The sequence below is a fragment of the Astyanax mexicanus genome, chromosome 24 (assembly GCF_023375975.1).
Source record: "Astyanax mexicanus isolate ESR-SI-001 chromosome 24, AstMex3_surface, whole genome shotgun sequence".
Classification (NCBI taxonomy): Eukaryota; Metazoa; Chordata; class Actinopteri; order Characiformes; family Acestrorhamphidae; genus Astyanax; species Astyanax mexicanus.
The window spans coordinates 33,777,501-33,804,124 of record NC_064431.1 but is presented as its reverse complement, the minus strand read 5'-3'; the positions used below and the strand labels follow the sequence as shown (position 1 = coordinate 33,804,124).

At 40.1% G+C, this 26,624-nt stretch overlaps 3 protein-coding genes across 3 annotated transcripts in view; 1 reads left to right on the top strand and 2 right to left on the bottom strand.

Moving 5' to 3' along the window:
- The window catches only part of iqsec1b (IQ motif and Sec7 domain ArfGEF 1b), a 333,817-nt gene that overhangs the window by 30,708 nt on the left and 276,485 nt on the right, over positions 1 to 26,624 (bottom strand). The gene's annotated exons all lie outside the window — the stretch shown is intronic.
- Positions 3,689 to 8,104, top strand: LOC103030596 (G protein-coupled receptor 61). The gene is made up of 2 exons (XM_007233855.4): positions 3,689 to 4,441; positions 6,130 to 8,104. The coding sequence occupies exon 2, from the start codon at positions 6,243 to 6,245 to the stop codon at positions 7,686 to 7,688; it is 1,446 nt and encodes a 481-aa protein (XP_007233917.3). The 5' UTR covers positions 3,689 to 4,441; positions 6,130 to 6,242; the 3' UTR covers positions 7,689 to 8,104.
- On the bottom strand, positions 10,698 to 25,489 carry LOC103030277 (guanine nucleotide-binding protein G(t) subunit alpha-2). Its single transcript, XM_049471855.1, has 8 exons — positions 25,299 to 25,489; positions 20,902 to 20,944; positions 17,209 to 17,350; positions 15,726 to 15,883; positions 14,642 to 14,770; positions 14,386 to 14,515; positions 12,986 to 13,139; positions 10,698 to 12,326 (listed from the first exon to the last, which is right to left on the bottom strand). Exons 1-8 carry the CDS (start codon positions 25,336 to 25,338, stop codon positions 12,139 to 12,141), a joined length of 984 nt encoding a protein of 327 aa, XP_049327812.1. The 5' UTR covers positions 25,339 to 25,489; the 3' UTR covers positions 10,698 to 12,138.

Here is a 26,624-nt window from a genome sequence, read left to right as displayed (position 1 = left end):
TTGATTATATTCCAGAGATTGTCAATTTGGCAAAATCAGAGAAACTCATCATTTTTAAGTGCTATTTTTTTCAGAGCTGTACTTCTGTAGAAGTATCAAGTAAAAGTGTAGTAAAAGTACTTGTTTCCAAACTACTTAAAGTAAAAGTAATGTAAGGAGTCCTATAGTGCATTACCCCCTCCCCAAAACAAATGTTTCTGAAAGCCATGAGTGATGTACTCTTGAGAGGGGTATCCGATTAGTGGTGTTGAGTCTTGACACTGCTTCCTCTATAAGACATGTTAGTTTTACTCATTCTACCCATTCACATAAATTGTCACATGCTGATATACTGTATAAAGTACCAGTCAAACGTTTGAACTCACCTTCTATTATTCATTCAATATTTTTGATGTATTTTTTATTTATTTCCCCACATAGTAAATGAATAAATGAAGTGATCCAAACTATGAATGAACACATAAGGAATCATGTAGTAACTCTTGTGGTCCTGATGAGAGCCAGTTTCATCAGGTGACTCTACCTTATAAAGCTGAGTTTACTAAATAAATCCATATGATTTTTTGTAGCTTGGATGATTTTAGTATTCAATTTTTTTTTAATTTAAGGTCCAAACTTTTCACTCTTTCCTTCCACCACAAATTTTTAGGTGAACTATAGGTGACATATTATTTAAACACACAACACACACACAAATACACACACAAAATATTGCAGAGAGCAGTATCTTACCTTGGGTTTTGTGTGTTTAGTCTCTTCACAGCTCAGGTGTGTTTGGGGTTCTACCTGAGTCTATCTGTTTTCACACACCTGTGAGGTAAGATAACACTCTGAAGGTGTGTGTTTTCTGGCTCACATCACACATCACCAGCACTCACACCAACACACTTAAACCGGGAGAGTGTGTGTGTGTGTGTGTGTGTGTGTGAGGGATAATGATGTTAGTGTAAATCATTAATGAGACACTCTATCACTTAATGAAGCTCAACCCCCTCTATTCTGCATGTATCCGGCTGTTTGTTTTAGTGTGTAAATGTACAACGATGTGCCAAAAGTCATGGGACAGCAGTATGTAAATTGATTTTATGATAAGCCCACATCTGTATAATTTGGGTGGTGTTATCTTGTGAGTGAGGTTGAACATTGGCCAGCACAGGCTTTTAAATTCCACCTATTACAACTTTACCTGCTACAAATCCATCTATACTACAACTCCACCCACTATAACTCCACCCACTACATCTCCACCCACTACATCTCCACCCACTATAACTCCACCCACTACATCTCCACCCACTACATCTCCACCCACTACAACTTTACCTGCTACAAACTCATCTATACAACAAATCCACCCACTACATCTCCACCCACTACATCTCCACCCACTACATCTCCACCCACTACAACTCCACCCACTACATCTCCACCCACTACAACTCCACCCACTACATCTCCACCTACTACAACTTTACCTACTACATCTTTACCTACTACAACTCCACCTAATATATCTCCACCCAATACAACTCCTCCTATTACAATTTCACAGACTACAACTCGACCTATTATATTCTCATTTACTACAACTCCACCCACTACAAGTCCAACCACTACATCTCCACCCACTAAAACTCCACCCAAAACAACCCCACTCAATACATCTCCACCTACTACAATTACACCCACTGCAACTCCACCTAATATAACTCCACCCACTACAACTCCTCCTATTACAATTTCACAGACTACAACTCGACCTATTACATTCTCATTTACTACAACTCCACCCACTACAACTCCACCCACTACAACTCCACCTATTTTATCTCAGCCTACTACAACCCTACCCACTACAACTCCACCCACTACAACTCCACCCACTACAACTCCACCTACTACAACTGCACCCACTACAACTCCATCCACTACAACTCCACCTACTACAACTGCACCCACTACAACTCCACCCACTACAACTCCACCCACTACAACTCCTCCTACTACAACTGCACCCACTACAACTCCACCCACTACAACTCCACCCACTACAACTCCTCCTACTACAACTGCACCCACTACAACTCCACCCACTACAACTCCTCCTACTACAACCCTACCCACTACAACTCCACCCACTACAACTCCACCCACTACAACTCCACCTACTACAACTGCACCCACTACAACTCCACCTACTACAACTGCACCCACTACAACTCCACCCACTACAACTCCACCCACTACAACTCCTCCTACTACAACTGCACCCACTACAACTCCACCCACTACATTTCCACCCACTACAACTCCACCCACTACAACTGCACCCACTACAACTCCACCCACTACAGCTCCACCCACTACATCTCCACCCACTACAACTCCTCCTACTACAACTGCACCCACTACAACTCCACCCACTACATTTCCACCCACTACAACTCCTCCTACTACAACTGCACCCACTACAACTCCACCCACTACATTTCCACCCACTACAACTCCACCCACTACATCTCCACCCACTACAACTCCTCCTACTACAACCCTACCCACTACCACTCCACCCACTACAACTGCACCCACTACAACTCCACCCACTACAGCTCCACCCACTACATCTCCACCCACTACAACTCCTCCTACTACAACTGCACCCACTACAACTCCACCCACTACATTTCCACCCACTACAACTCCTCCTACTACAACTCCACCCACTACATTTCCACCCACTACAACTCCACCCACTACAACTGCACCCACTACATCTCCACCCACTACAACTCCACCCACTACAACTCCTCCTACTACAACTGCACCCACTACAACTCCACCCACTACATTTCCACCCACTACAACTCCACCCACTACAACTGCACCCACTACAACTCCACCCACTACAGCTCCACCCACTACATCTCCACCCACTACAACTCCTCCTACTACAACTGCACCCACTACAACTCCACCCACTACATTTCCACCCACTACAACTCCTCCTACTACAACTGCACCCACTACAACTCCACCCACTACATTTCCACCCACTACAACTCCACCCACTACATCTCCACCCACTACAACTCCTCCTACTACAACCCTACCCACTACCACTCCACCCACTACAACTGCACCCACTACAACTCCACCCACTACAGCTCCACCCACTACATCTCCACCCACTACAACTCCTCCTACTACAACTGCACCCACTACAACTCCACCCACTACATTTCCACCCACTACAACTCCTCCTACTACAACTCCACCCACTGCATTTCCACCCACTACAACTCCACCCACTACAACTGCACCCACTACATCTCCACCCACTACAACTCCTCCTATTACAACTCCACCCACTACATCTCAGTGAGTTAATTTAAACAAATGTTCCCTATAGTGAATAAGTTTACATCTAACCTGCAGCTGATATATGTATGTATGTGTATATATATGTGTGTGTGTGTGCAAGTGTTTGTGTGTGTGTGCGAGTGTGTGTGTGCGAGTGTGTGTGTGTGTGTGTGCGCGAACGCGACAGAAAAAGCAGATTCCTGCTCTTCAGCAGCTCCAATCACTGCCACTGCAAATACAATGGTTTCCACGGTAACCACCAAAAATAGCATCCACTCAGAAATAGCAAAGGGCAAGACTCGTGCGCACACACACACACACAGTGTGAGTGTGTGTGTGTTCAGTAGGCGGAAGGTGTTGTCACCGTAGCAACAGTGTTTCTGAGTGTGATTGGCTGACTCCTTTTATCACACTGCTTCACTCTTTTTCCCAGGCAGAACCGAGAGGCCTCGGAACCGAGAACATCCACAGAACCTGAGGGTTCTATCTCCAATCTGCCAATCATCTCGACTCAACCTCTAGGAATTACCATAACATGGATGTGACGATGGGTCCAAACTGAGTCAATCAAAAAAGATTTTGATCCGGAACCTTCAGAGGAACCCACAGCAGAACCCACATGGACCTATCAGTCTCAGACTGGTGGTTGCAGGTTGGTCAGCGTAGTGGATAAACCCTCGTGTGGAGTCTGGTGGCATGAGGAGCTGCAGATAAGAATACAGAAGGGACCATAACAAGGGCAAGTAATCAAGTGAACGACTTAAACACTGTGCTGGAACAGACCCGGGTCCCGGTGTTCAGGAGGCACTAGGACCCAGAGGAAGCAGCAGCTCAGAGTGCACACCTCTATACATCACTGCAATCAGAGAGAGAGAGAGAGAGAGAGAGGAGGACAGGATGTTCAGTGGATTCCTCTCTCCTCCATCCCTCCATCCTTCTTCTCCTCCTCCGCCGCTCACTGGCTCCATCACCCAAACGAGTGTGCTGCTTCCATGCTGACTGCTCCTGAGGAGGATGAAGAAGATGATGGAGATGATGATGAGGTGTTGAGACCAGCTAACAAGAAGCATCATACCAGCAGGTGTGTGTATCTGTGTATCTGTGTGTGTGTGTGTGTGTGTGTGCGTGTGTGTTTGGGGGATACACTCTTTCAGCATTAGCATTAGCATCAGTGCTAAATCAGTTGGGGGGCAGGGCTGCTGGAATCAGAGAAACCATGTGTGGTCCTGAACTTCACACCAGAAACCCGACTGCAGCTGACTGGGTTCTGACTAAATATGGTTCTGTCTGAACCCAATTATATACCAGATACAGTTCTGACTGAATCCAAATCTCACCAATACGGTTCTGTCAGAACCTGTACATGGTTCTGACTGAACCTAAATGTGGCCCAATATATTTCCCGACTATAGTTGACACGGTTCTGTCTGAACCCTACCAATATATTTCTGTATGAACCTGACTGTGGCTGACAGGGTTTGCTGACATGGTTCTGGCTAAACCTGAACGTGGCCCAATATATTTCTCCCTAAACCAGACCGTAGCCGACCTGGTTCTGTCAGAATTGGTTTGTAGTCTACGTGCATAGCCGACATGGTTCTGTCTGAACCCGACTGTAGTCTATATGGTTTGCTGACATGGTTCTGGCTAAATCTGAACGTGGCCCAATATATTTCTGTATGAACCTGACTGTAGCTGACCTGGTTCTTTCCAAATTATGTTTACATGGTTCTATCTGAACCCAACTGTAGCTGACAGGGTTTGCTGATATGGTTCCGGCTGAACCTTAATGTGGCCCGATACATTTCTCTTAAAACCCAACTGTAGCTGACACAGTTTTGTCAGAACCTGTCTGTAGCTGACATGGTGCTCTATCATGGTTCTGGCTGAACCTAAATGTGGCCAAATATATTTCTGTATAAACCTGACTGTAGCCAACATGGTTCTGTCAGAACCTGTCTGTAGCTGGCATGGTTTGTTGACATGGTTCTGGCTGAACCCAATTGTAGTCTGAAACAGTTCTGATTAACCCTACTGTCACCAACACGGTTCTGTCTGACCCTGTCTGTAGCTAACGGTGTTTGCTGACATGGTTCTGTCTGAAACTATATGTGGCCCGACATATATCTTTCTGAACCCAAATATTGTTGACATAGCACTGTCTAAACCAAGCTGTAGCTGACATGGTTCTTTCTGACCCCGACTTTAGCTAATACAGTTCCATCTGAACCCAACTGTAGGTGATACAGTTGTGGCTGAACCTAAATATGGGCTGATAGATTTCTGTATGAACCCAAATGTAGCAGATATGATGTATCAGCATGGTTCTGGCTGAATTGAACTGTAGCTGACATTGTTGGCTGACAGGGTTCTGGCTGACCCCGATACAGTTCTGTCTGAACCTGACTGTAGCCGGCATGGTTCTTTCTGAACCAAAATGTTGTTGTCATGGTACTGTCTGAACCAAGCTATAGCTGACATGGTTTTGTCTGACTACAACTGTAGCTAACATGGTTTGCTGACATGGTTCTGTCTGAACCCGACTATGGCTTGATTAATTTCTGCCTGAATACGACTGTAGCTGACCTGGTTCTGTTTGAACTCACACTGTTGTCAACATGCCTCTGTTTGAACCCAAATGTTGTCAACGTGGCTGCCACGGTTCTGTTTGACCCCAACACATTTCTGTTTAAACCCAAAAGAAAAAAATCATTGAAAACTAATTTTTCTCATGCTTTGAATCTAATTGGACCTTTCTTCTCTTTTCAGGAAATCTTTGCGGTAAGGCGATGACGGTGGTGAAGATAACCCCACTCTAGACCCATGGGAAATGGACTCAAACGTAACATCGTCTCCCCCACCTTAGTTCCTCGTTTACCTCTATGGATTCACAGAGGAACTCCTCCCAGACGCCCACATGGCTGGCCAACTCGTCACTCTCTGAGGAACCTGAAGGGGGCGCTGTGTCCCAGTTGTTTGTGCTGGTGGTCATGGTGCTGATGGATGCTTTGGCCGTGGCTGGAAACGCTGCCGTCATGCTGGTCATAGCCAGGGCTCCTCAGCTGCGGAAGTTTGTGTTTGTGTTCCACTTGTGCCTGGTGGACCTGTTGGCGGCGCTGGTGCTGATGCCCCTGGGCATGATGGGGATGATGTCTGGAACCGGTCGGACTTTCTTGGGCTCTGAGGCCCTGTGCCGCAGCTACCTCTTCCTGAGCATATGCCTGGTCAGCGCTGCCATCCTGTCCATCTGCGCCGTCAACGTGGAACGCTACTTCTACGTCCTTCACCCGATGCGTTACGAAGTCCGTATGACTCTGGGTTTGGTCGGCGGAGTTCTGGGTGGCATCTGGATGAAAGCACTGGTGATGTCCGCTCTGCCTCTTCTGGCCTGGGTTCTGCAGGGTGGGCGGGCTCACATGCTGGATGCAGGAGGCAGTGGGGTTGACGGGGGTGGAGGTAATGTCCCTGCCCCGTCGGCTCCCAATCACACACACAGACGATGCTCTCTGCACTGGAGTGGAGGCGGAGCCAACAGGATAGCATTCATGGTCCTTTTTGCATTGATCTATTTCCTGTGTCCACTGCTGCTGATTTTGGTGGTGTACTGTAGCATGTTTAAGGTGGCACGGGTGGCAGCTATGCAGCATGGCCCGATGCCGACTTGGACCGAGACTTTGCGGCGAGGGCGCTCCGAGTCCCTCAGCAGTCGCTCCACCATGGTCACGAGTTCTGGATCCGGCTCCAGATCCAGTTCCACGACTGGTACAGGTACCGGTGCACGTGGGACACCCCATCGCCCATTTGGAGGGGGCAAAGCTGCTGCCATTTTGGCAGCTCTCGGTGGCCAGTTCCTGTTCTGCTGGCTGCCATACTTCTCGTTCCACCTTTATTCGGCACTCGCATCCCTACAGCCCGCCTCTTATGCACCGCTGGAGGATGTCGTCACCTGGATTGGTTATCTGTGCTTCACTTCGAACCCGTTCTTCTACGGCTGCCTGAATCGACAGATTCGTCAGGAGCTCAGAAAGCACCTCCCCTTCCTGTTCCGCCCGCTGGCCGGAGACGAGCAGGAGCGCTTACCCAGCCGTGACGGATCCATACAGGAGAATTTTATGCAGTTCCTGCAGGGAACCGGCTGCAACATGGAGAACCCGGACTCCCGCAATGCCTCCAGCCCCAGATCCTCCCCCCTCAGACGCTCCTCGTCGATACCCCAGTCCCAGCCAATCCCAATCGACTTTCGCATCCCGGGACAAATCGCAGAAGAGACTAATGAATTTCTGGAGCAGCATCAGATAAAGAATAATCTTATCATTCCGGACAGCTAGAACTGGGAGTGCTCCATGGATCATTTCAGGATTTACCTCCACTCTAAAATTAAAGTGATACTTTGGCAGGGGTTCCCTAGAACATTAACACAACTTATGTATGCGCATTGATCTTAACATGCGGTTACCACCATGGTATATGAACCTTACAGCATCAGTGCTATTCTAAAAAATTTAAAACAAATTCAGGCACCAGGGCCCAATCCCATTTAAAATCTTGTCCCTATCTTGTTTTCCTACATGTTGTAAAAGCACAAAACGGAATTGGTGTTCCAACTTTTGTTGGGATAGCGTGGTAGAGTGTCCATTACTTGTTGGGATAGAGGGGTAGGTTGCGTCTCAATTCTTGTTGGGATAGAGCGGTAGGGTGCATCTCAGTTCTAGTTGGGATAAAGTGGTACAGTGCATCTCAATTCTTGTTGCGATAAAGTGGTAGGGTGCATCTCAATTCTTGTTAGGATAGAGGAGTAGGGTGCATCTCAATTCTTGTTGGGATAGGGGGGTAGTGTGTTCCAATTCTTGTTGGGATAGAGGGGTAGGGTGTTCCAATTCTTTAGAGATAGAGAGGTAGGGTGTTACGATTCTTGTCAGGGTAGAAGGGGTGGGATGTTCTGATTCTAAATTCGCTGTTCCACCTTAAATGGTGCATGATTTAAGGTGGAATGGAAAATGCAAACAAGAAGCTATAATTTTGCTTCTGTAAATTCAGCTCTCTGTTACTGAGGACTTGGGAATGGACGGCAATAAATAATTGGCTTATCACTTCCTTATTTTTAAAGAAATAGAAGAGACCTTGAAGGTTGTTGGACCTTAACGCTTACCTCTACATCACAACAGACTGTTAGCGCCACCTACAGAGCTCTGCTAGGAGCTGCTAATTCAATTCAGTTCAATTTTTTTTCGATAGTGCTTTTTACAGCAAAAGTTGTCACAAAGCAGCTTTACAGAGAAAAACAGGTCCACTTCTTTTATGAGCAGCACCACAGAGATGCCAATTATTTTGGAAAAACTCCTTAAACCTTAAATTAAGAAGAAAAAACCTTAGGAGGAACCAAGACTCAATCAGAGAAGCCCATGACTAATGAAGTCATGTTTTTATAGTTATTTATTTAGATGACATATTAGCTTTTTATAGGGTACTCCCATTTCTTAGAGAGAATTTCAGCAACTTTTGACACTAGAAAACAAGGGGTAAGGATACAAATGAGAAATGGGATTGGGCCCAAACGTCTCTCATGGTCGATATTTGAGGTAAATGTAAGGGAATCTGGTGGTTTTAGACTAAACTATCACTTCAATTGTTTGATGTTTTGTGAACCTAATGAGGCGAACTTGTTTGATGAATTAGTGAGAAGGTGCTGACCGGCTGACTGCCTCTTTTATCACGTTTTGATTGTGTTTGTTTGAAAACAGGAAGGGAAACTGCTGGGATTTCAGGTTTATGTTTAATGGTTTGCCTTTGCTGGAACAAAAGTCTTACTTTAAACAGTTAACGTTAGTTCTGTAGACGTGAGCCGTATTTAATTCTGTATTTGTATGAGTTTAGTTGATGTTAATGGTGTTGTTCTCGGGGTGGCAGGTAGAGAGCGCCAAAAACAATGTAAATTGAGTTAATTTAATTAATTAATTTGATTAATTAATTGATGAGTTTGGGTTTGTATGAGTGTGTGTTCACACACATATCAGTGTATGCTGAGGTATTGGGAAAGTGTGTGTGTGTGAAAAGCACAATTAAAAATGTTTTGCTTTTCTTACATCCTGGTTATTTCCTGTGTGTGTGTGTGTGTGTGTGTGTATGAGTGTGTGTGTGTATGAGTGTGTGTGTGTGAAAAGCACAATTAAAAATGTTTTGCTTTTCTTACATCCTGGTTATTTCCTGTGTGTGTGTGTGTGTGTGTGTGTATGAGTGTGTGTGTGTGAGAACTTTCACAGATCCAGGTTTTAGTAATTCACTGTAGGTTCCACTGGGGGGAGACAGTGTTCACATTAACACTGGTGTGTGTGTGTGTGTGTGGAGCCACACACACTCCAGTGGCTTTGGGATCTTGGTTACCATGGAAACCATCAGTGGCAACATTTCACAGGTGGGGGAGGAGTTTATTTATGGAGCCTAAATACACCACCTCTCTCTCTCTCTCTCTCTCTCTCTCTCTCTCACCCACTATGTCTATACCTCTCTCGCCCACTATCTCTCTGTCTCACCCACTCTCATTCTATCTCACCCACTATCTCTATACCTCTCTCGCCCACAATCTCTCTCTCTCTCTCTTTCTCTCTCTCTCTCTCTCTCTCACCCACTATCTCTATACCTCTCTCGCCCACAATCTCTCTCTCTTTCTCTCTCGCCCACTATCTCTATACCTCTCTTGCCCACTATCTCTCTGTCTCACCCACTCTCATTCTATCTCACCCACTATCTCTATACCTCTCTCGCCCACAATCTCTCTCTCTCTCTTTCTCTCTCTCTCTCTCTCTCTCTCTCTCTCTCTCCATCTCACCCACTTTCTCTATATCTCTCTCGCCCACTATCTACCTCTCTCGCCCAGTATCTCTATCTCTCTCTCGCCCACTTTCCCTATACCTCTCTTGCCCAGTATCTCTCTGTCTCACCCACTCTCATTCTTTCTCACCCACTATCTCTTTACCTCTCTCGCCCACTGTCTCTTTCTCTTTTTTCTCTCTCTTTCTCTCGCCCATGATCTCTATACCTCTCTCGTCCACTATCTCTCTCTCTCTCTTTCTCACTCACTGTTTTTATCTCTCTCCCACTCTCTCTCACCCACTTTCTCTTTACCTCTCTCTCTCTCTCTCTCTCTCTCTCGCCCATGATCTCTATACCTCTCTCGTCCACTATCTCTCTCTCTCTCTTTCTCACTCACTGTTTTTATCTCTCTCCCACTCTCTCTCACCCACTTTCTCTTTACCTCTCTCTCTCGCCTATGATCTCTCTGTGTCTCAGCCACTAATAGGTAAGGGTGTATAATGTGAGTAAAAGAACAGAACAGGCTGATCATTTATTTCTGTTTATAGAACTGGAATTTACAGACGTAGAAATTTATCAGGATGAACTAATAATAATATATTTTTTAAAAAATGTGAGAAAAACAGACTTTGGATATGTAATATAATGTGAAATATTCAGACTCGATCACACACTAGTTCACATTTTTGCTGAAAGATTCTGTCTCATATTCTGATTCCGTCTGAATTAATCACATCCTGTGTGTAAAAGCCTTCACATCTGCAATTATTAATATACAATCAGACAATTATTATAATTAATTCACTAAAATAACCACATTTAAAACAGCAAATGTTACAGCATTATTTGTTTACAAGAACTTTCTTTGTTTATGGACAGTAACTAATAGAGATAAATATGAAGGAATGAAGGAAATGTGTAAAACCTTGTCTAAAGCCTCTGAATTCAGTTTCAGATTTGTTTCTAAACTCTGCTCTCACAGAGCAAACACAAACAGATCCTCATCACTTTCTCTCAGCCGTGCTGTGCAGAGATGCATCATCCTGATTAACCCGACTCACCTTCAATAAAATAAAACTCAGCTTTTTGTGTAAAAGTCAAGTGCAGACACTGAAAAAGAGAGAACTGGGTATTACCAATAGAGTTTTCACTTTATCTTTAGTTTAGTGATTTATTTGTTTTAAAAATGAGGCATCGATCTCTTGTTAGGATGGATGGACAGATAGGTAGATAGTTAGGTAGACAAATAAATAGACATATAGGTAGACAGACAGATGGGCTGATGGTTACATAAATATATAAACAGACAGACATGGATAGACAGACAGGTAGGTAGACATATAAAGGTGGATATATGGTTAGAAGGATTTGATTGCACTGATCTTCTGCTCTTCTGATAGATAGATAGATAGATAGATAGATAGATAGATAGATAGATAGATAGATAGATAGATAGACATAAATAGGTAGATAGATGGTTAGATATAAAAAAAATAGACAGACAGACAAAGAGATAAACAGATAGGTAGATAGAAAGTCAGATAGATAGATGGTTAGATACATAGATAGACAGACAGACAGACAGGTAGGTAGACAGACAGGTAGAAAGGTAGATAAATAGATAAGCAGACAAAAGGGTAGGTAGACGGACATCTATAGATAGATAGATAGATAGATAGATAGATAGATAGATAGATAGATAGATAGATAGATAGATAGATAGATAGATAGATAGATAGATAGATAGATAGATAGATAGATAGATAGATAGGAGACTGAACAGCTTCAGTATCTAATGAAGAACCGAGGAGCTGCACTGATTGGATGAGAGGGAAAGCTTTTCATTGGCTGAGTGGTGTTGTGGGAGGAGAGTGAGGAGGAGGATTTGATTTGTGTTTTATGATTTTTATGATCTGATCTCGTTGTTTTTATTAAACACAGACAGATTGGTGATTTTTGGTTTTGGGATCACAACTGTCCGCACTCCTTCAGGTTTTTGATGATGGTGTCGGCGACGGTGCTGAAGTTGCTCTCGATGTCCTTGGTGTCCACGGCACAGGTCATGTGGGTGTAGATGGGTTTTCCTCCTTTATTAGTGTTCAGGTCCTCAAACTGCTGCTTGATGTAGTTGGAGGCGTCGTCGAAGGTGTTTGAGCCTGAGAACAGAGAGGAACAGCAGGTCATAGTTAGGAAGAATAACAAAGCAATAGGTGATCATCTACTGCTGCTACAAACCACCTAAAACCACCTAAAAACACCCGAATTTGAGTCCCCAGCTAACAATATTCCGTGAGTAGAACGTTTTCTAAAGGTTACAGATAACTCTTTTAGAACGTTCAACCTGTAAAGCTTTCTGAACCTTTTAAAAATGTTCTGGTAATGTCGCTGCAACATCAATAATTTATGTTCACCCTTATTTCTGTTTAATATTTATATTAAGTTAAATCCAGTTGATGTACAGTATTAGCTCCTGGCCCTGTGTGCACTAAGATCAGGCAAACCTGCGAAATTAAGCAAATTCTTAACGATTCCACCAACTGTTTTCACGACGATAAGTCAGACTGAAGCAAAAAGCCAGATTTGATTCTCTTCAGCCTGGTAATGTGATCAGACCCAGCTGGCCACCAATGTCAATAAACATTAATTTCAAGTTTAATGTTGGTCATGACAAAGATGACTAAAAATTTACATCAGGATAACGTCTAAAACTGTAACTGCCTGCAGGGGAGAGTGAGAACAGCATGTAAATGTAGATGCAGTTAGCAACATGCTAATTGGTGTAAAGTAAAGGAAGAGTAAAGGAAGAGAGACGAACCGCTGTAGTTGGGGAAGCAGGTGCTCAGCGGCACTTTGCTGATCTTTTCCTTGAACAGATCCTTCTTATTGAGGAAGAGAACTAAAGAGGTGCCGGCAAAGAACTTGTGGTTGCAGATGCTGTTAAACAGGTGAAGACTTTCATGCATCCGGTTCTGTAGAAGAGAAAAACCCTAAATTACAGCAAATTACATCCAACTAGTGTGTGTTTCTGCAACGAAAATATCAGGGATTTTTGTTTGAGAATGCTAATGCTAACACCATGGCTGTATTTAAATCACTTCCACACTAGGTTACCTGTAGACTGCTGTTCCTGGACTTGTTACATCTAGATTTTTTTCTGGATGATGTTATCTTTAGTCCAAGTTCTCTGTAGACTGTCATGCCTGGACTTGAATACCTCTAGACTAGGTTACGTCTAGACCAGGATTACCTGTAGATTATTATGGCTGGACTAGGTTACCTCTAGGCCAAGGTTATGTGTAGACTGTTGTACCTGGACTAGGTTACGTCTCGATCAGGGTTACCTCTAGAATGTTGTACCTGGATTAAGTTACCTCTAGACCAGGGTTACCTGAAGACTGTTATGCTTGGACTAGGTTACCTCTAGACTGTTGTACCTTGACTAGATTACCTCTAGACCGGGGTTAGCTGTAGACCAGGGTTACCTTGTTGGCCGTTATCCCTTGACTAGGTTACGTCTCTACCAGGGTTACCTCTAGACTGTTGTACCTGGGCTAAGTTACTTCTGTTCTGGACTGTTGTACCTGGACTAAGTTTCCTTTAGATCAGGGTTACCTGTAGACCATTATTCCCTGACTAGTTTATGTCTTGGCCAGGGTTACCTCTAGACAGTTGTACCTGGACTAAGTTTTAGACCAGGGTTACCTACAGACTGTTATACACCCTGTATACTGTTATACTTGGACTAGATTACCTTTACACTTTTGTACATGGACTAGTTTACCTCTAGACTAGGGTTACCTGTAGACCAGGGTTACCTGTAGACCATTATGCCTGGACTTGATATCCTCTAGACAGTTGTACCTTGACTGAGTTACATCTCGAACCACGGTTATCTCTAGACGTTACCCCTTGACTAGGTTACGTCTTTGCCAGGGTTACCTCTAGACTGTTGTACCTGGACTAAGTTTTCTCTAGATCAGGGTTACCTGTAGACTTTTATCCCTGGACTAGTTTATGTCTCGCTGAAGGTTACCTCCAGACTGTTGTACTTAGACTTAGTAACCTCTAGAGTAGGTTACCTGTAGTCTAGGAGTGTCAGGTTTTCATTCTAAACAACCTGCAGCTCACCTGTTTTCACCAGGTAGACCTCCAGTACAGCAGTAGTAGGAATCACTATGTGTATATTAATTATTGGGTGCTGCAGTGTAAACTCACCACCTCCTCGTCCTCCACCAGGGCCATGTCGTAGGAATTGAGGGCGGCGCAGAAGATGATGCAGGCAGCATCTTCAAAACAGGTGATCCACTTTTTCCTCTCAGATCTCTGACCCCCACCAACAAACATCCTGCAAGGACAGAGGAGCGTACCTGACTTTACTACTGCTACTACTCACTCTCCTGAAGAGCCGTGCAATCAAATCCTTCCCACAGCAATGTTCCTGCATCTAGTGTGTGTGTGTGTGTGTGTTTACCTGAAGTTGTAGTCTTTGAGAGTGAACTGTTCCTCCACTATTTCAGTATTTTTGACGCGAGCGTAAAGCACGTCCAGGTCGTTGGGGATGTAATCAGGTGCGCTGATCCGATCCAAATCAGAGAGATAACTAAACACAAACACATCCATCAGTGTTTTAATACAATACACATATGAGTTATTATCAGAATAATGTGACTTTTTGCCCTGAAATGATTAAAAAATCACCGTAAGATTTTTAATTCTTGTAAATTTCATATTTGTAAGATTTCAGAAAACACAAAAATCATATTTTTATGCTTAATCGCTTTCAATGTTTTGGAAAATTGGAAATATTGTTATTTTTCTGTTTCAAGGATATACAGCTCTGGGAAAAAAATAACAGTAATACATTTTGCTATTTATAGGTTTATGTTTGAGTAAAATGAACATTGTTGTTGTAAGAGTTCAGAAATCCTTAATTGGTGGAATAATCCTGGTTGGTTTTTAATCACAGTTTTAATTTCATGCATCTTAGCATCATGTTCTCCTCCACCAGTCTTACACACTGCTTTTGGATAACTTTATGCTGCTTTACTCCTGGTGCAAAAATTCAAGCAGTTCAGTTTGGTGGTTTGATGGTTTGTGATCATCCATCTTCCTCTTGATTATATTCCAGAGGTTTTTAATTCAGTAAAATCAAAGAAACTCATAATTTTTAGGTGCTCTCTTGATTGATTGAGCTTAATTTAGGGCGTGTCAGTGTGTCTTTGCTATCGTAACGGTGGGAAAAGTACACCTTGCTTGGCTCATAACTGAAACATGTAAAAGGCATGTACTTATTCTCTTAATTAATCATGGGTGTGGTCATTATAATTTTGGGCGTAACGTGAAATAAACCAATCAGAGCGTCTCAATCTTGCTCATCATTCTCTTTAAGAGTAGATCAGGTGAGCTCTGTCTTTGGTGGATTGCTATTGTAACGGTGCAGCTACCTGGACGTGTTCAACAAACTCTTCTCAGCAGAGGAAACTGAGCTGCTGGTTGAATTTACTATTCTGTTTATTGTTGATGTAAAAGTTGGGTTTGTGCACTGCTGTACTCACTACGCTGCGGAGTCTGTGAGCTGGTACTCTGCAGATCTCTCGATGGCTGCCTGAAATCCGCTGTCTCTCCACAGACTCTTCAGGATCTCCACCAGCTCTGAGGGCATGGTGCCCTCCTCCACAGTGTCTCCCAACTTCTGCAGTTTCTTCCCGTCATCCTATACTCATATATACACATTAAACAAACGTAAAAAAGTTAGGATTTTTATTATTAAGGGAGAAAAAACATAATTTAACTGTGATTTATCACATCTGATTTCTCAATCAAAAAATCACTTAAAAAAAACCTGCCTGATAAAGAGAAGTAGACCAAAAAATACTCAAAATCTCGACATTATGCCAATATCCAAATAAGTTCAGGAACACATAAGAAGGAAAGTCATTGATCGTCTATCAGTCTGGAAGAGATTATAAAGTCATTATCCACAAATAGAGAAAACAGGGAATAGTGGTGAACCTTCCCAGGAGTGGCCGGCCAGTGACCCAAATTACCCCAAGAGCACAGCGACGACTCATCCAAGAGGTCACAAAATACCCACAGCAACATCCAAAGAACTGCAGGCCTCACTTTCCTCAATTAAGGTCAGAGTTTATGACTCCACCATAAAAAAGAGACTGGGCAAAAAAAAATGTATTAGGTTTAGGGGCAAAAAATTTGTGTATTTGGATTTTTTAATCCCTTAATAATAAAAAACCTTAATTTAAAAATTGAACATTTTGTGTTTATTTGTGTTGTGTTTGACTAAAATAATAAGGATCTGAAACATATACGCGAAACATCTAAAATCACATACCATATATATATATATAAAGTATCTCCAAAACAGCAACTTTAGGAGAGAGAAAAAACGTAACTTAAAAAGAGTTTATTTCAGGTTATTTTTAAGTATTTATATTGGTCTGTTTATTTAAAAACATTTACAGTGTAAGGTACAGTTTGTCTGTTCAATTTTATGTAGTAAATTAAAAATCGACAAAAATGGAGTTACTTGTTTTTCATTGGACAGCGACAATATATATACAGCTCTGTAAGAAATGAATGTCGCACTTCAGTTTCTGAAACAGTTTCTCTGATTTTGCTATTTATAGGTAACAATATTCTCATTTAGAGCATTTATTTACAGAAAATGAGAAATGGCTCAAAAAGACCTGAAATAATGCAAAGAAAACAAGTTCATATTCATAAAGTTTTAAGAGTTCAGAAATAATCAATATTTGGTGGAATAACCCTGGTTGGTTTTTAATCACAGTTTTTTTTTATTTCATGCATGTTGGCATCATGTTCTCCTCCTCCACCAGTCTTACACACTGCTTTTGGATAACTTTATGCTGCTTTACTCCTGGTGTAAAAATTCAAGCAGTTCAGTTTGGTGGTTTGATGGTTTGTGATCATCCATCTTCCTCTTGATTATATTCCAGAGGTTTTCAATTTGGTAAAATCAGAGAATTTTAAGTGGAGTTGTATGTATATATTTATACTGACGGTTGTTGTTGGCGTGTCGAATTTGATCTGCAGGATCTCCATGCCGCTGGTGATGGCGAGAGCCGCCTGCAGGATGTTCCCATAAACCACGGCTTTATACTCCAACTGCTCCTCTTTCGTATACCCCCCACGGTACAGTATCCTACACACACACACACACACACACAAAATTAACACTTTTTATTTAATAACTAAATCTACATATGTTACTGATTGTCTTTAACCATCTATGGAATTAATTATATTTTTGGGGTCGAAAAATATGATGTTTTGCTTCGGTGTTCCTGTGGATATAAGAACCTTAAACATAGATTTTATTTTTTGATAACAAGCTGATCATTTGATTTTGGTAATTTTTAGAGGATGCAAGGAAGCCACAAATTCACCATGATTGGCAACAGAGGCAACAGATAATAAAATATATATATATATATATATATATATATATATATATATATATATATATATATTCTGTTTTAATACTTTTACAAAACAGTGCAAGAGTGAAAGAAATAAAAAAAAAAAAGGCAAATATACTTATTTACATTGTCATGCATGTAAACGTACTGTATTTTTATTTATGACCCACTCATTGTACGCTTCAATGGATTGGACGTAGATATGTAACATTATATTAAAGATTAAAAAAAATATATTAATAAGTAAGTAAATGAATAAATAAATAAACAAATAAATAAGGTATGGTAAAAAGTACAAATTAATACAATTTTGTTAAATGTAAACCCTTATTTAATTTATTTATTGTTGAATTTGATTTATTTATGGATATTCTTAAATAAAGTCTTAGCAACAAAAATTAAGTAAAAAAAAGTTTAAAGTTATAAAAGTGTTTTTTTAGCTTATTAAAGCTATTGTTTTGTTTGCATGTTTTAAATGTTTTAATAAATCTTGCATGTCTTTGTATTATATTGTTTTTTTGGAAATTAATAAAAAAAACGCGTAAAAATATGTTACCGCTCACCTGGTGACGTAATACCACCTGCGTGCCTGGCCACCCAATCAGAGCCACCCACCCAACCATCCAATCAATCAGAGTCTTGGGTGAGTAAGTGAGCGAGCAGGTAGATTAGCTGTATCTGCGCTGTGTTAGCCGGTTAGCTATCTGGCCAGGTAGATCATTACAGGTAGATATACTGTTTAATCTTTAATTTATTCATAGTTTTAATGATTTAACTGGTTACTACAGTACTAAAAGCGCGTGCACGCGCGTTCACACCGCACACCGCGGAGCTGAAGGAGGAGCTGCGCTAATTGTTTGGCTCTTCACCTGAATCCTGATCCTCCACCTTCACCTGAGGAGCACCTGGATTTACTCTCACCTGCTCTCAGACTGCAGAGCGACTACTGGGAGTTAGGAGATGTTTAAAGGTGAATTAAGCACTAAAAACACAGTTTTAACGTTATATTTATAATTATGAGTGAAGGTATTTTCCACACCTGTGCACTGTGCACAAACGTTAGGATTTACTTAAGAAGAAAGAAATAATTAGAATAATAAACACAGCATCATAAACACAAAGAAAGAAAAATAGGAGACTAAAAAATAAAGTAGCTAAAAATAACACCAAGATTATAAAGAAAGTAAGTGACGGAAATAAAATAAAAGGATAAAAGGTAAAACAGAAAATAGAATAAATGGACAAAATAGGACAAAATAAATTAAATGCAAAGATAAAAATCAAATCAAAAGTAAATCAAGTAGAGAAAATGAGATGAATAAAAATACTAAATAAATAACATAAAATAAAAAGAAAACTGTCTTTTTTTCTAAATATTACAAAAAGTACAAAATCAGATGAGTATTATTTAATTTTAAATGTATTTTTTTAATGTATTTATTTTTTTTACAAATTGTCCACGACCCACCTGTTAAGAATCTGTTATTTTATTGTAAAACTATTGTATAAATATTAATGTTCAGTACAAATCTCCTAAAATAAAATAATAAAAACCCTAAAAATTCTTCAGACTGAAGATTGTGTGTCACCAATTCAATTCAAAATTCAATATAACTTCCTTATTTCTTTATTTATATTTTAATTTTTTATTCTTTATTAATATTATATTTTAAAAACAAGTAAGACCCGGTACATATTATGGGCTGTGTTATAAAGAGATGCCCTTTTTTATATTAGATTCCTGGTTGGGATTCTCTGGTATATTCTCTGCTGAAGAGCTTCGGGAAGATTTTTAAAAAAATCTATATTTTTCTCTAGTATTGGGATCGGTTCGGAGGATCAGGAGGAAACAGAAGTGAAGTTTGTGGATTTTGGATCCCTTAAGGTAGGTGGAGATTTAACTCTATACAGGAGTTGGGTTTAATTCATGTAGAATTGGCTTAATTACAGTAGATCAGCTTTTAGATCGATTTTATCAAAAAAATTAAATCAAGATTCAAAACCTGCTAAGAGATAAACCTACTAAAATACGTTTTTATTTTATTTATATATATATTAACTCTATACACAGAGATTCTCGCTGATTAAAGCTTTGCACAGATCCATGCATTTTAAAATTAAAACAAAAATGAAAACACTTCTACAGCTACAATATTTTTATGCAATATATATTTTTTATTTTACATTAAATTACATCTGGCTCAACTGGCAATTATATTTGATCTGGTATAAATTCCTAGTTTTTGGAATTACATTTGGTACCTTGTTTAAGACTTAAAATATAAAACAGCCCTTTTTGCGTGCTTTATATTTCCAGTTGTGTCTTGACTGCCGCTATAAACACTCCAATCACTGAAACAATTTATTAATTTTATCCAAAAGTTTAATGTCAGGAATCATTTGCTTTTATGCGTCATTTGGTTTCTCTTGCCTAGAACCAACCCGGCTCACTAGATCATTTAAAGGAACACCATTTTGGTTTGCATGATGAGAACTTCAGACAGTACACTGCAAGATTAGGCAGCAGACTTCTTCTGAGAGAGGGATCTGTACCTACGGTTCATGGCATTAAAGTAACGGAGCTCATAAGCGGCTTATTCTGAAAGGGTCTGAAACTGGTACGAATAGAATAGAATAACACAAGAATACGTTTTTTTTTTTTGCAATCGAGGGCGAGTTTAGAAACCACCGCAGTTAAAAGTACCTTTAAAAGGATTGTTTATTTTTGTTTTATTTTGTTGGTTAGTTTATTTTAATAAAGTTTAATCAGAATCAGAAACTTGAGAACCTTAGACAGTACACTGCAGGATTAGGCATCAGACTTTTTCTGAGAGAGGGATCTATACTTACTGTTCGTGGCATTAAAATAACAGAGCTCTGAAACGGCTTGTTCTGAAAGGGACTGAAACTGGTACGAACAGAATAGAATTGAATTTATTTTTTGCAATCGAGGGCAAGTTTAGAAATCACCGCAGTTAAAAGTACCTTTAAAAAGATTTTTATTTATTTTTGTTTTATTTTGTTGATTAGTTTAATTGAATAATGTTTAATCAGAATCAGAAACTTGAGAACCGTAGACAGTACACTGCAGGATTTGGCAGCAGACTTCTTCTGAGGGAGGGATCTGTACCTACTGTTCGTGGCATTAAAGTAACAGAGCTCTTAAACGGCTTGTTCTGAAAGGGACTGAAACTGGTAAGAATAGAATAGAATTTTTCTTTTGTTGAAAACAGTAAAAAAAAAAAAAAAAAAAAAAGTAGTGTTTAGGGCTTACTTCATCTGCTTCATGATGGTGCTTTTCCCAGATTCCTCAGCACCTGTACAGAGAGGGCGGAGTCAGGAAGGTTAGAAAATATGATATTATTGGCCCTGCCTACTGGTGGATGGTGATGTCATTAAATGCAATCAAATCCTCACAGCAAATAAAGAGAATCTAGTAGAAAACTTACCGGGTCTACAATAAAAAAACTCTATTTCCACTCCGCTTTAAAAGGTAAAAGAAGCATGATTACTGGAATTATTTATAATATAATACACTTAAAATTACTTTTAAAAAATACACTTCGACCAGAATAGACTCTAAATCATGACCTTTCTAAATACACTACTTGTAAGTGCAGTTCTTGCAATCGAGGGTGAATTTAGAAACCACCGCAGTTTTGTTTTGTTGGTTAGTTTAATTTAATAAAGTTTAATCAGAATCATAAACTACAGCTCTGAAAAAAAAATGAAGAGAGCACTTCAGTTTCTGAATCAGTTTCTCAGATTTTGCTATTTATAGGTTTATGTTTGAGTAAAATGAACATTGTTGTTTTATTCTATAAACTACAGACAACATTTCTCCCAAATTCCAAATAAAAATATTCTCATTTAGAGCATTTATTTACAGAAAATGAGAAATGACTGAAATAACAAAAAAGATGCAGAACTTTCAGACCTCAAATAATGCAAAGAAAACAAGTTCATATTCATAAAGTTTTAAGAGTTCAGAAATAATCAATATTTGGTGGAATAATCCTGGTTAGTTTTTAATCACAGTTTTAATTTCATGCATCTTAGCATCATGTTCTCCTCCTCCACCAGTCTTACACACTGCTTTTGGATAACATTATGCTGCTTTACTCCTGGTGTAAAAATTCAAGCAGTTCAGTTTGGTGGTTTGATGGTTTGTTATCATCCATCTTCCTCTTGATTATATTCCAGAGGTTTTCAATTTGGTAAAATCAAAATAATTTTTAAGTGCTCTTTTGTTTTATTCCGGAGCGGTATATATATTTAAGATAGATAGATAGATAGATACTTTATTGATCCCCGGGGGGAAATTCTTGAAAAGGTTGTTGGGAGTGATTAAGCTGGATTAAGGTGTGGATTTGTTACCTGTCCAGGTAAAGGACACTTTTTAATCTGAGTGTACAAACAGAGAACCCTTAAATATAGCAGAGCGGACTCGAAATAAACAAGCTAAAGACTGAGCCGTGATTGGCTCCCATCCAGAACCTGACCTGCAGCGGCCAATAAGAGAAACGAGGAGAAAATACATAAATATAATAAATATATAAAACATACAAATAATTTAGTTTTAAACCCTTCAGTGTAAACACTGTTAAACCTTTAAACTGTTATCAGATCAACACTGCTGAACACTTAAGCTGTGTGTGTGTGTGTGTGTGTGTGTGTGTGTGTGTGTGTGTGTGGAGGTGTGTGTGTGTGTGGAGGTGTGTGTGTGTGTGTGGAGGTGTGTGTGTGTGTGTGTGTGGAGGTGTGTGTGTGTGTGTGTGTGGAGGTGTGTGTGTGTGTGGAGGTGTGTGTGTGTGGAGGTGTGTGTGTGTGTGGAGGTGTGTGTGTGTGTGTGGAGGTGTGTGTGTGTGTGTGTGTGGAGGTGTGTGTGTGTGTGTGTGTGTGTAGCTCTGTTGTGTCTTAAATAAACGTTGTTAGACGACTATCATGGTGTCCTAGGTGACTCCTATGGTGTGGCTAGGTGGTTGCTATGGTTTTACTAGGTGCTTGCTTTGGTGTTCCTGGTGATTCCTAAGATGTTGGTTGATGCTTGCTATGGTGTCCCAAGCGACTCCTATGGTGTATTTGGTGCTGAATAGGTGGTTGATTTGGTGTCCCAGATTACTCATATGGTGTTGCTAGGTGGTTGCTATGGTTTTGCTAGGTGCTTGTTTGGTGTCGCAGGTGACTCATAAGGTGTTGCTAGGTGGTTGCTATGGTTTCCCTGATGATCTACTATGCTGTTGCTAGGTGGTTGCTATGGTTTAGCTAGGTGCTTGTTTGGTGTCCCATCTGACTCCTATGGTGTTGCTTGGTGGTTGCTATGGTTTTACTAGGTGCTTGTTTGGTGTCCCAAGTGACTCCTATGGTGTTTTTGGTGCTTGATAGGTGGCTGCTTTGGTGTTTTAAGATTACTTATGTGGTGTTGCTAGGTGGTTGCTTTGGTTTCCCTAATTATTTACTATGCTGTTGCTAGGTGCTTGTTTGGTGTCCCAGGGGACTCCTATGGTGTGGCTAGGTGGTTTGCAATGGTGTTAGGTGCTTGATTTGGTGTTTCTGGTGACTCCTATAGTTTTGCTAGGTGGTTGCTATGGTGGTGTTAGGTGCATGCTTTGCTTTGGTGTTCCTGGTGACTCCTATGGTGTTTTTAGTGCTTGCTAGGTGGTTGCTTTGTTTTCCCTGATGATTATCTAAGCTGTTGCTAGGTGCTTGCTTGCTTTGGTGTCCCTGGTGACTCCTGTGGTGTTGCTAGATGTTTGCTATGGTTTTACTAGGTGGTTGGTATGGTGTTGCTAGGTGGTTGCTTTGGCTCCAGGTTATTACTAGTGCTATGCTTAAGAGTTTGTGAACCCTTTAGATTTTTCTGCATAAATATGATCTAAAACATAATCAGATTTTCACACCATTTTAACTCCTTAAAGTAGATAAACAGAACCCAGTTAAACGAATTAGACGTAAATATTATACTTACTCATTTATTTATTGAGGAAAATCATCCAATATTATATATTTATAGAAAATGTACTCCCTGACCTGCAGTATACCACAGTATGAAATATATGAATAAATAAAACTAATTTACTGCAAAATATATATATAATTGCACTTTTTTTTTTTTTTTTTTTTTCTTTTATTTTTTACTTTTTTCATATTTCACTGCTGTAGATAACATGTACTGACTTGTAAATAATATCCATAACACATTTCTGTTATCATGTGTATATTTCCATCCTGGATGTAAGTGCAACATCAATTTAATATTTATATTTAGTTTGATTAGTTCTTTCTTTATTGTACATTTTCTACTTTTATCTTTATTCAGTGTTTTACTTGGTGAGGAGCAAAGAAAGAATTTCATTGTAGGAGGAAACTTGTTTCTTACTGTGCACATGATACTAAACTCTTTGAATCTTTGAGTAAAGAGTGAGGAGAGCTGAACAGTTTGAGTTGTGATCTATTAAAGCTCAGGCCGTTAAAGTTCGTAGTTCAGTAGCTTAATTAGATTAACAGGAGCAAACATGCAGAGATAAAGCTGCTCTTAAAACAGATAAAATCTCCTGGATTGTTGTCAAATGGAGTTACAGAGACTGCAGCCACTCTAATCACACTCCTACACACCCTGAACCAACAGAGCTTTAAATACAGCTTCATTTCTAATGTTAAAAACAGCTTTATTCACAAACTAAAGCTTGTTTTTAGTGGATTAGACTAAAAACTGGTCTTGTTTTATTTCCTGGTTCAATAAAACTCTTAAAACTGCACTGAATTTTACTAAAACTTATGCTGCATTCAGACAAACAGATAAGAAACTTAAGAAACTTCGTAACTTAAAAACTCTAGTATTTAATTACTTTACCTTATCTTTATCCATGTAAAACTCATCATGTTAAAATAAATTTTAACAGTGCAGGTAAACAGGCATTGTCTTGAAAAGACAATTTTATATTAACTCTCCAACAGAAAACACAATTAGAGTTTTTACAATTAAACAGTGGTTGGTTTTAAGTATATATGATAGTATTTTGTTAAAACACATTAAGCTGGACAAATGCTGTTTTAGAACATCCACTAACTAAATTTAGATTCATGTAGAATTTTAGGTTTTAAAATCGATTCTACTTTTTAAAAACAACAGCAGGCCTTAGTGTGTGTATAGAGGTTATAGATGAAAAAGTAACATATTTACATTCTGAAATTATAAAATAAAAACTAGACCATCAAAAATTGAAACGGATTTGTATTGATTTGTATTTAAAAAAAAAAAAAATTAAAATCTAGGAAAGTTTAGGAAAGCAACATTTTTTTGGATTTCTAATCATGATATTTAACAGTTGCAGATTTACATCAATATTTTAAATATTTTCTAATTTAATAGCAATTAGAAATTATCCGTCATTTTTTTTTCTTGTTTTATATTTTAAAATTGAAACTTTCGTATGTAATTCTTGAATAGAAATTAAGGTTAAAATGAAGGGGTGTAATAATAAGCAGAACATTGATTTTAATCTCTTAGCTTTCTTTAAATAATCACTACACTGTAAAAAAAATCCCCAAATTCAGTCAGTTGCTCAACAATTTTTAAGGTGTTTTTATTAATTCGATTATTAAAAATAGTCTTTTTTCTAAACTTTTTAGGGATTTAAAAAAAAAACTGTAGGTCTTGTAGCTTCTTACCTAGCAACAGGACTTTGATGCTTTTTTCTGAAGATCCCATGGTTCTTCTTAGATTAACAGATGGATGGATGGATGGATGGATGGATGGATTGAGGGACGGAGAGATAGATAGAAGGAAGTATTGATGGACGATCGAACGGATCACCTGATGGTATCAGCAGTCAGATAACTAAAACCTTCCCTCTAAATCTCCTCTGAAACCTTAAGTCAAAAGCCCTGCCCCCAAATTCCAAGCCCCTCCCACATCCCTACCATCCTACCATTCAGGATTCTTGCTGCATCTTCTTCGCCATGGAAACCTCCCAATCCAATTAGGTGGATCCCCGTAAGGAGAGGGTCTAAAAGTGCAGGGATTTAAAACCCGGCTAAAAATACTGAAGCTAAAAAGGATTTCAGTGAAGAATCTCGTTTGCTGTTCAGCTGAACTACAGGCTTATCCTGCGTCTCTGAGATCAGGACACGACTCTGTCTGGGTACCACAAGGCCACGCTCTACCTGCTCTACCTCCCCGTGTACCAGTGCATCTCAAAAAATTACTATAATAATAAAAAGTGAATTTATTGCAGTAATTCAGTTCAAAATGTGAAACTAATATATTATATTTCTTTTCTTGTTGATGATTATGAAGCTTACAGCCAATGGAATCCCAAAAATCAGTGTCTCAGAAAATTTTAATAATATATAACTAAGACCAATTGTTACTTTTGGAGCAGCGTGGGCAGTGTGCCAAGTCCTGCTGGAAAATGAAATCCTTACTTAAATTTGTGGGTTTCTTTGGTGGCGTGGAGAGTGTGTGTGTGTGGAGAGTGTGTGTGTGTGTGTGTGTGTGTGTGTGTGGGGAGAGTGTGTGTGTGTGGAGAGTGTGTGTGTGTGGAGTGTGTGTGTGGAGTGTGTGTGTGTGTGTGGAGTGTGTGTGTGTGTGTGTGTGTGGAGAGTGTGTGTGTGTGGAGAGTGTGTGTGTGTGGAGAGTGTGTGTGTGTGGAGAGTGTGTGGAGAGTGTGTGGAGAGTGTGTGTGTGTGTGGAGAGTGTGTGTGTGTGTGTGGAGAGTGTGTGTGTGTGTGTGGAGAGTGTGTGTGTGTGTGTGGAGAGAGTGTGTGTGTGTGTGTGTGTGGAGAGTGTGTGTGTGTGTGTGTGGAGAGTGTGTGTGTGTGTAGAGAGTGTGTGTGTGTGTGTAGAGAGTGTGTGTGTGTGTGTGGAGAGTGTGTGTGTGTGTGTGTGTGGAGAGTGTGTGTGTGTGTGTGTGTGTGTGTGGAGAGTGTGTGTGTGTGTGTGTGGAGAGTGTGTGTGTGTGTGGAGAGTGTGTGTGTGTGTGTGTGTGGAGAGTG

Bases quoted from the DNA above. Each gene is read 5' to 3' on its own strand.
- LOC103030277 (XM_049471855.1), bottom strand. From the start codon at position 25,338: ATGGGATCTTCAGAAAAAAGCATCAAAGTCCTGTTGCTAG. The intron at 14,771-15,725 runs GTGAGTACAGCA...GTTTGTGTTTAG, and splicing joins CTCACAGACTCCGCAGCGTA to TTATCTCTCTGATTTGGATC. The intron at 14,516-14,641 runs GTAAACACACAC...CTGTCCTTGCAG, and splicing joins CTCAAAGACTACAACTTCAG to GATGTTTGTTGGTGGGGGTC.
- LOC103030596 (XM_007233855.4), top strand. From the start codon at position 6,243: ATGGATTCACAGAGGAACTCCTCCCAGACGCCCACATGGCTGGCCAAC.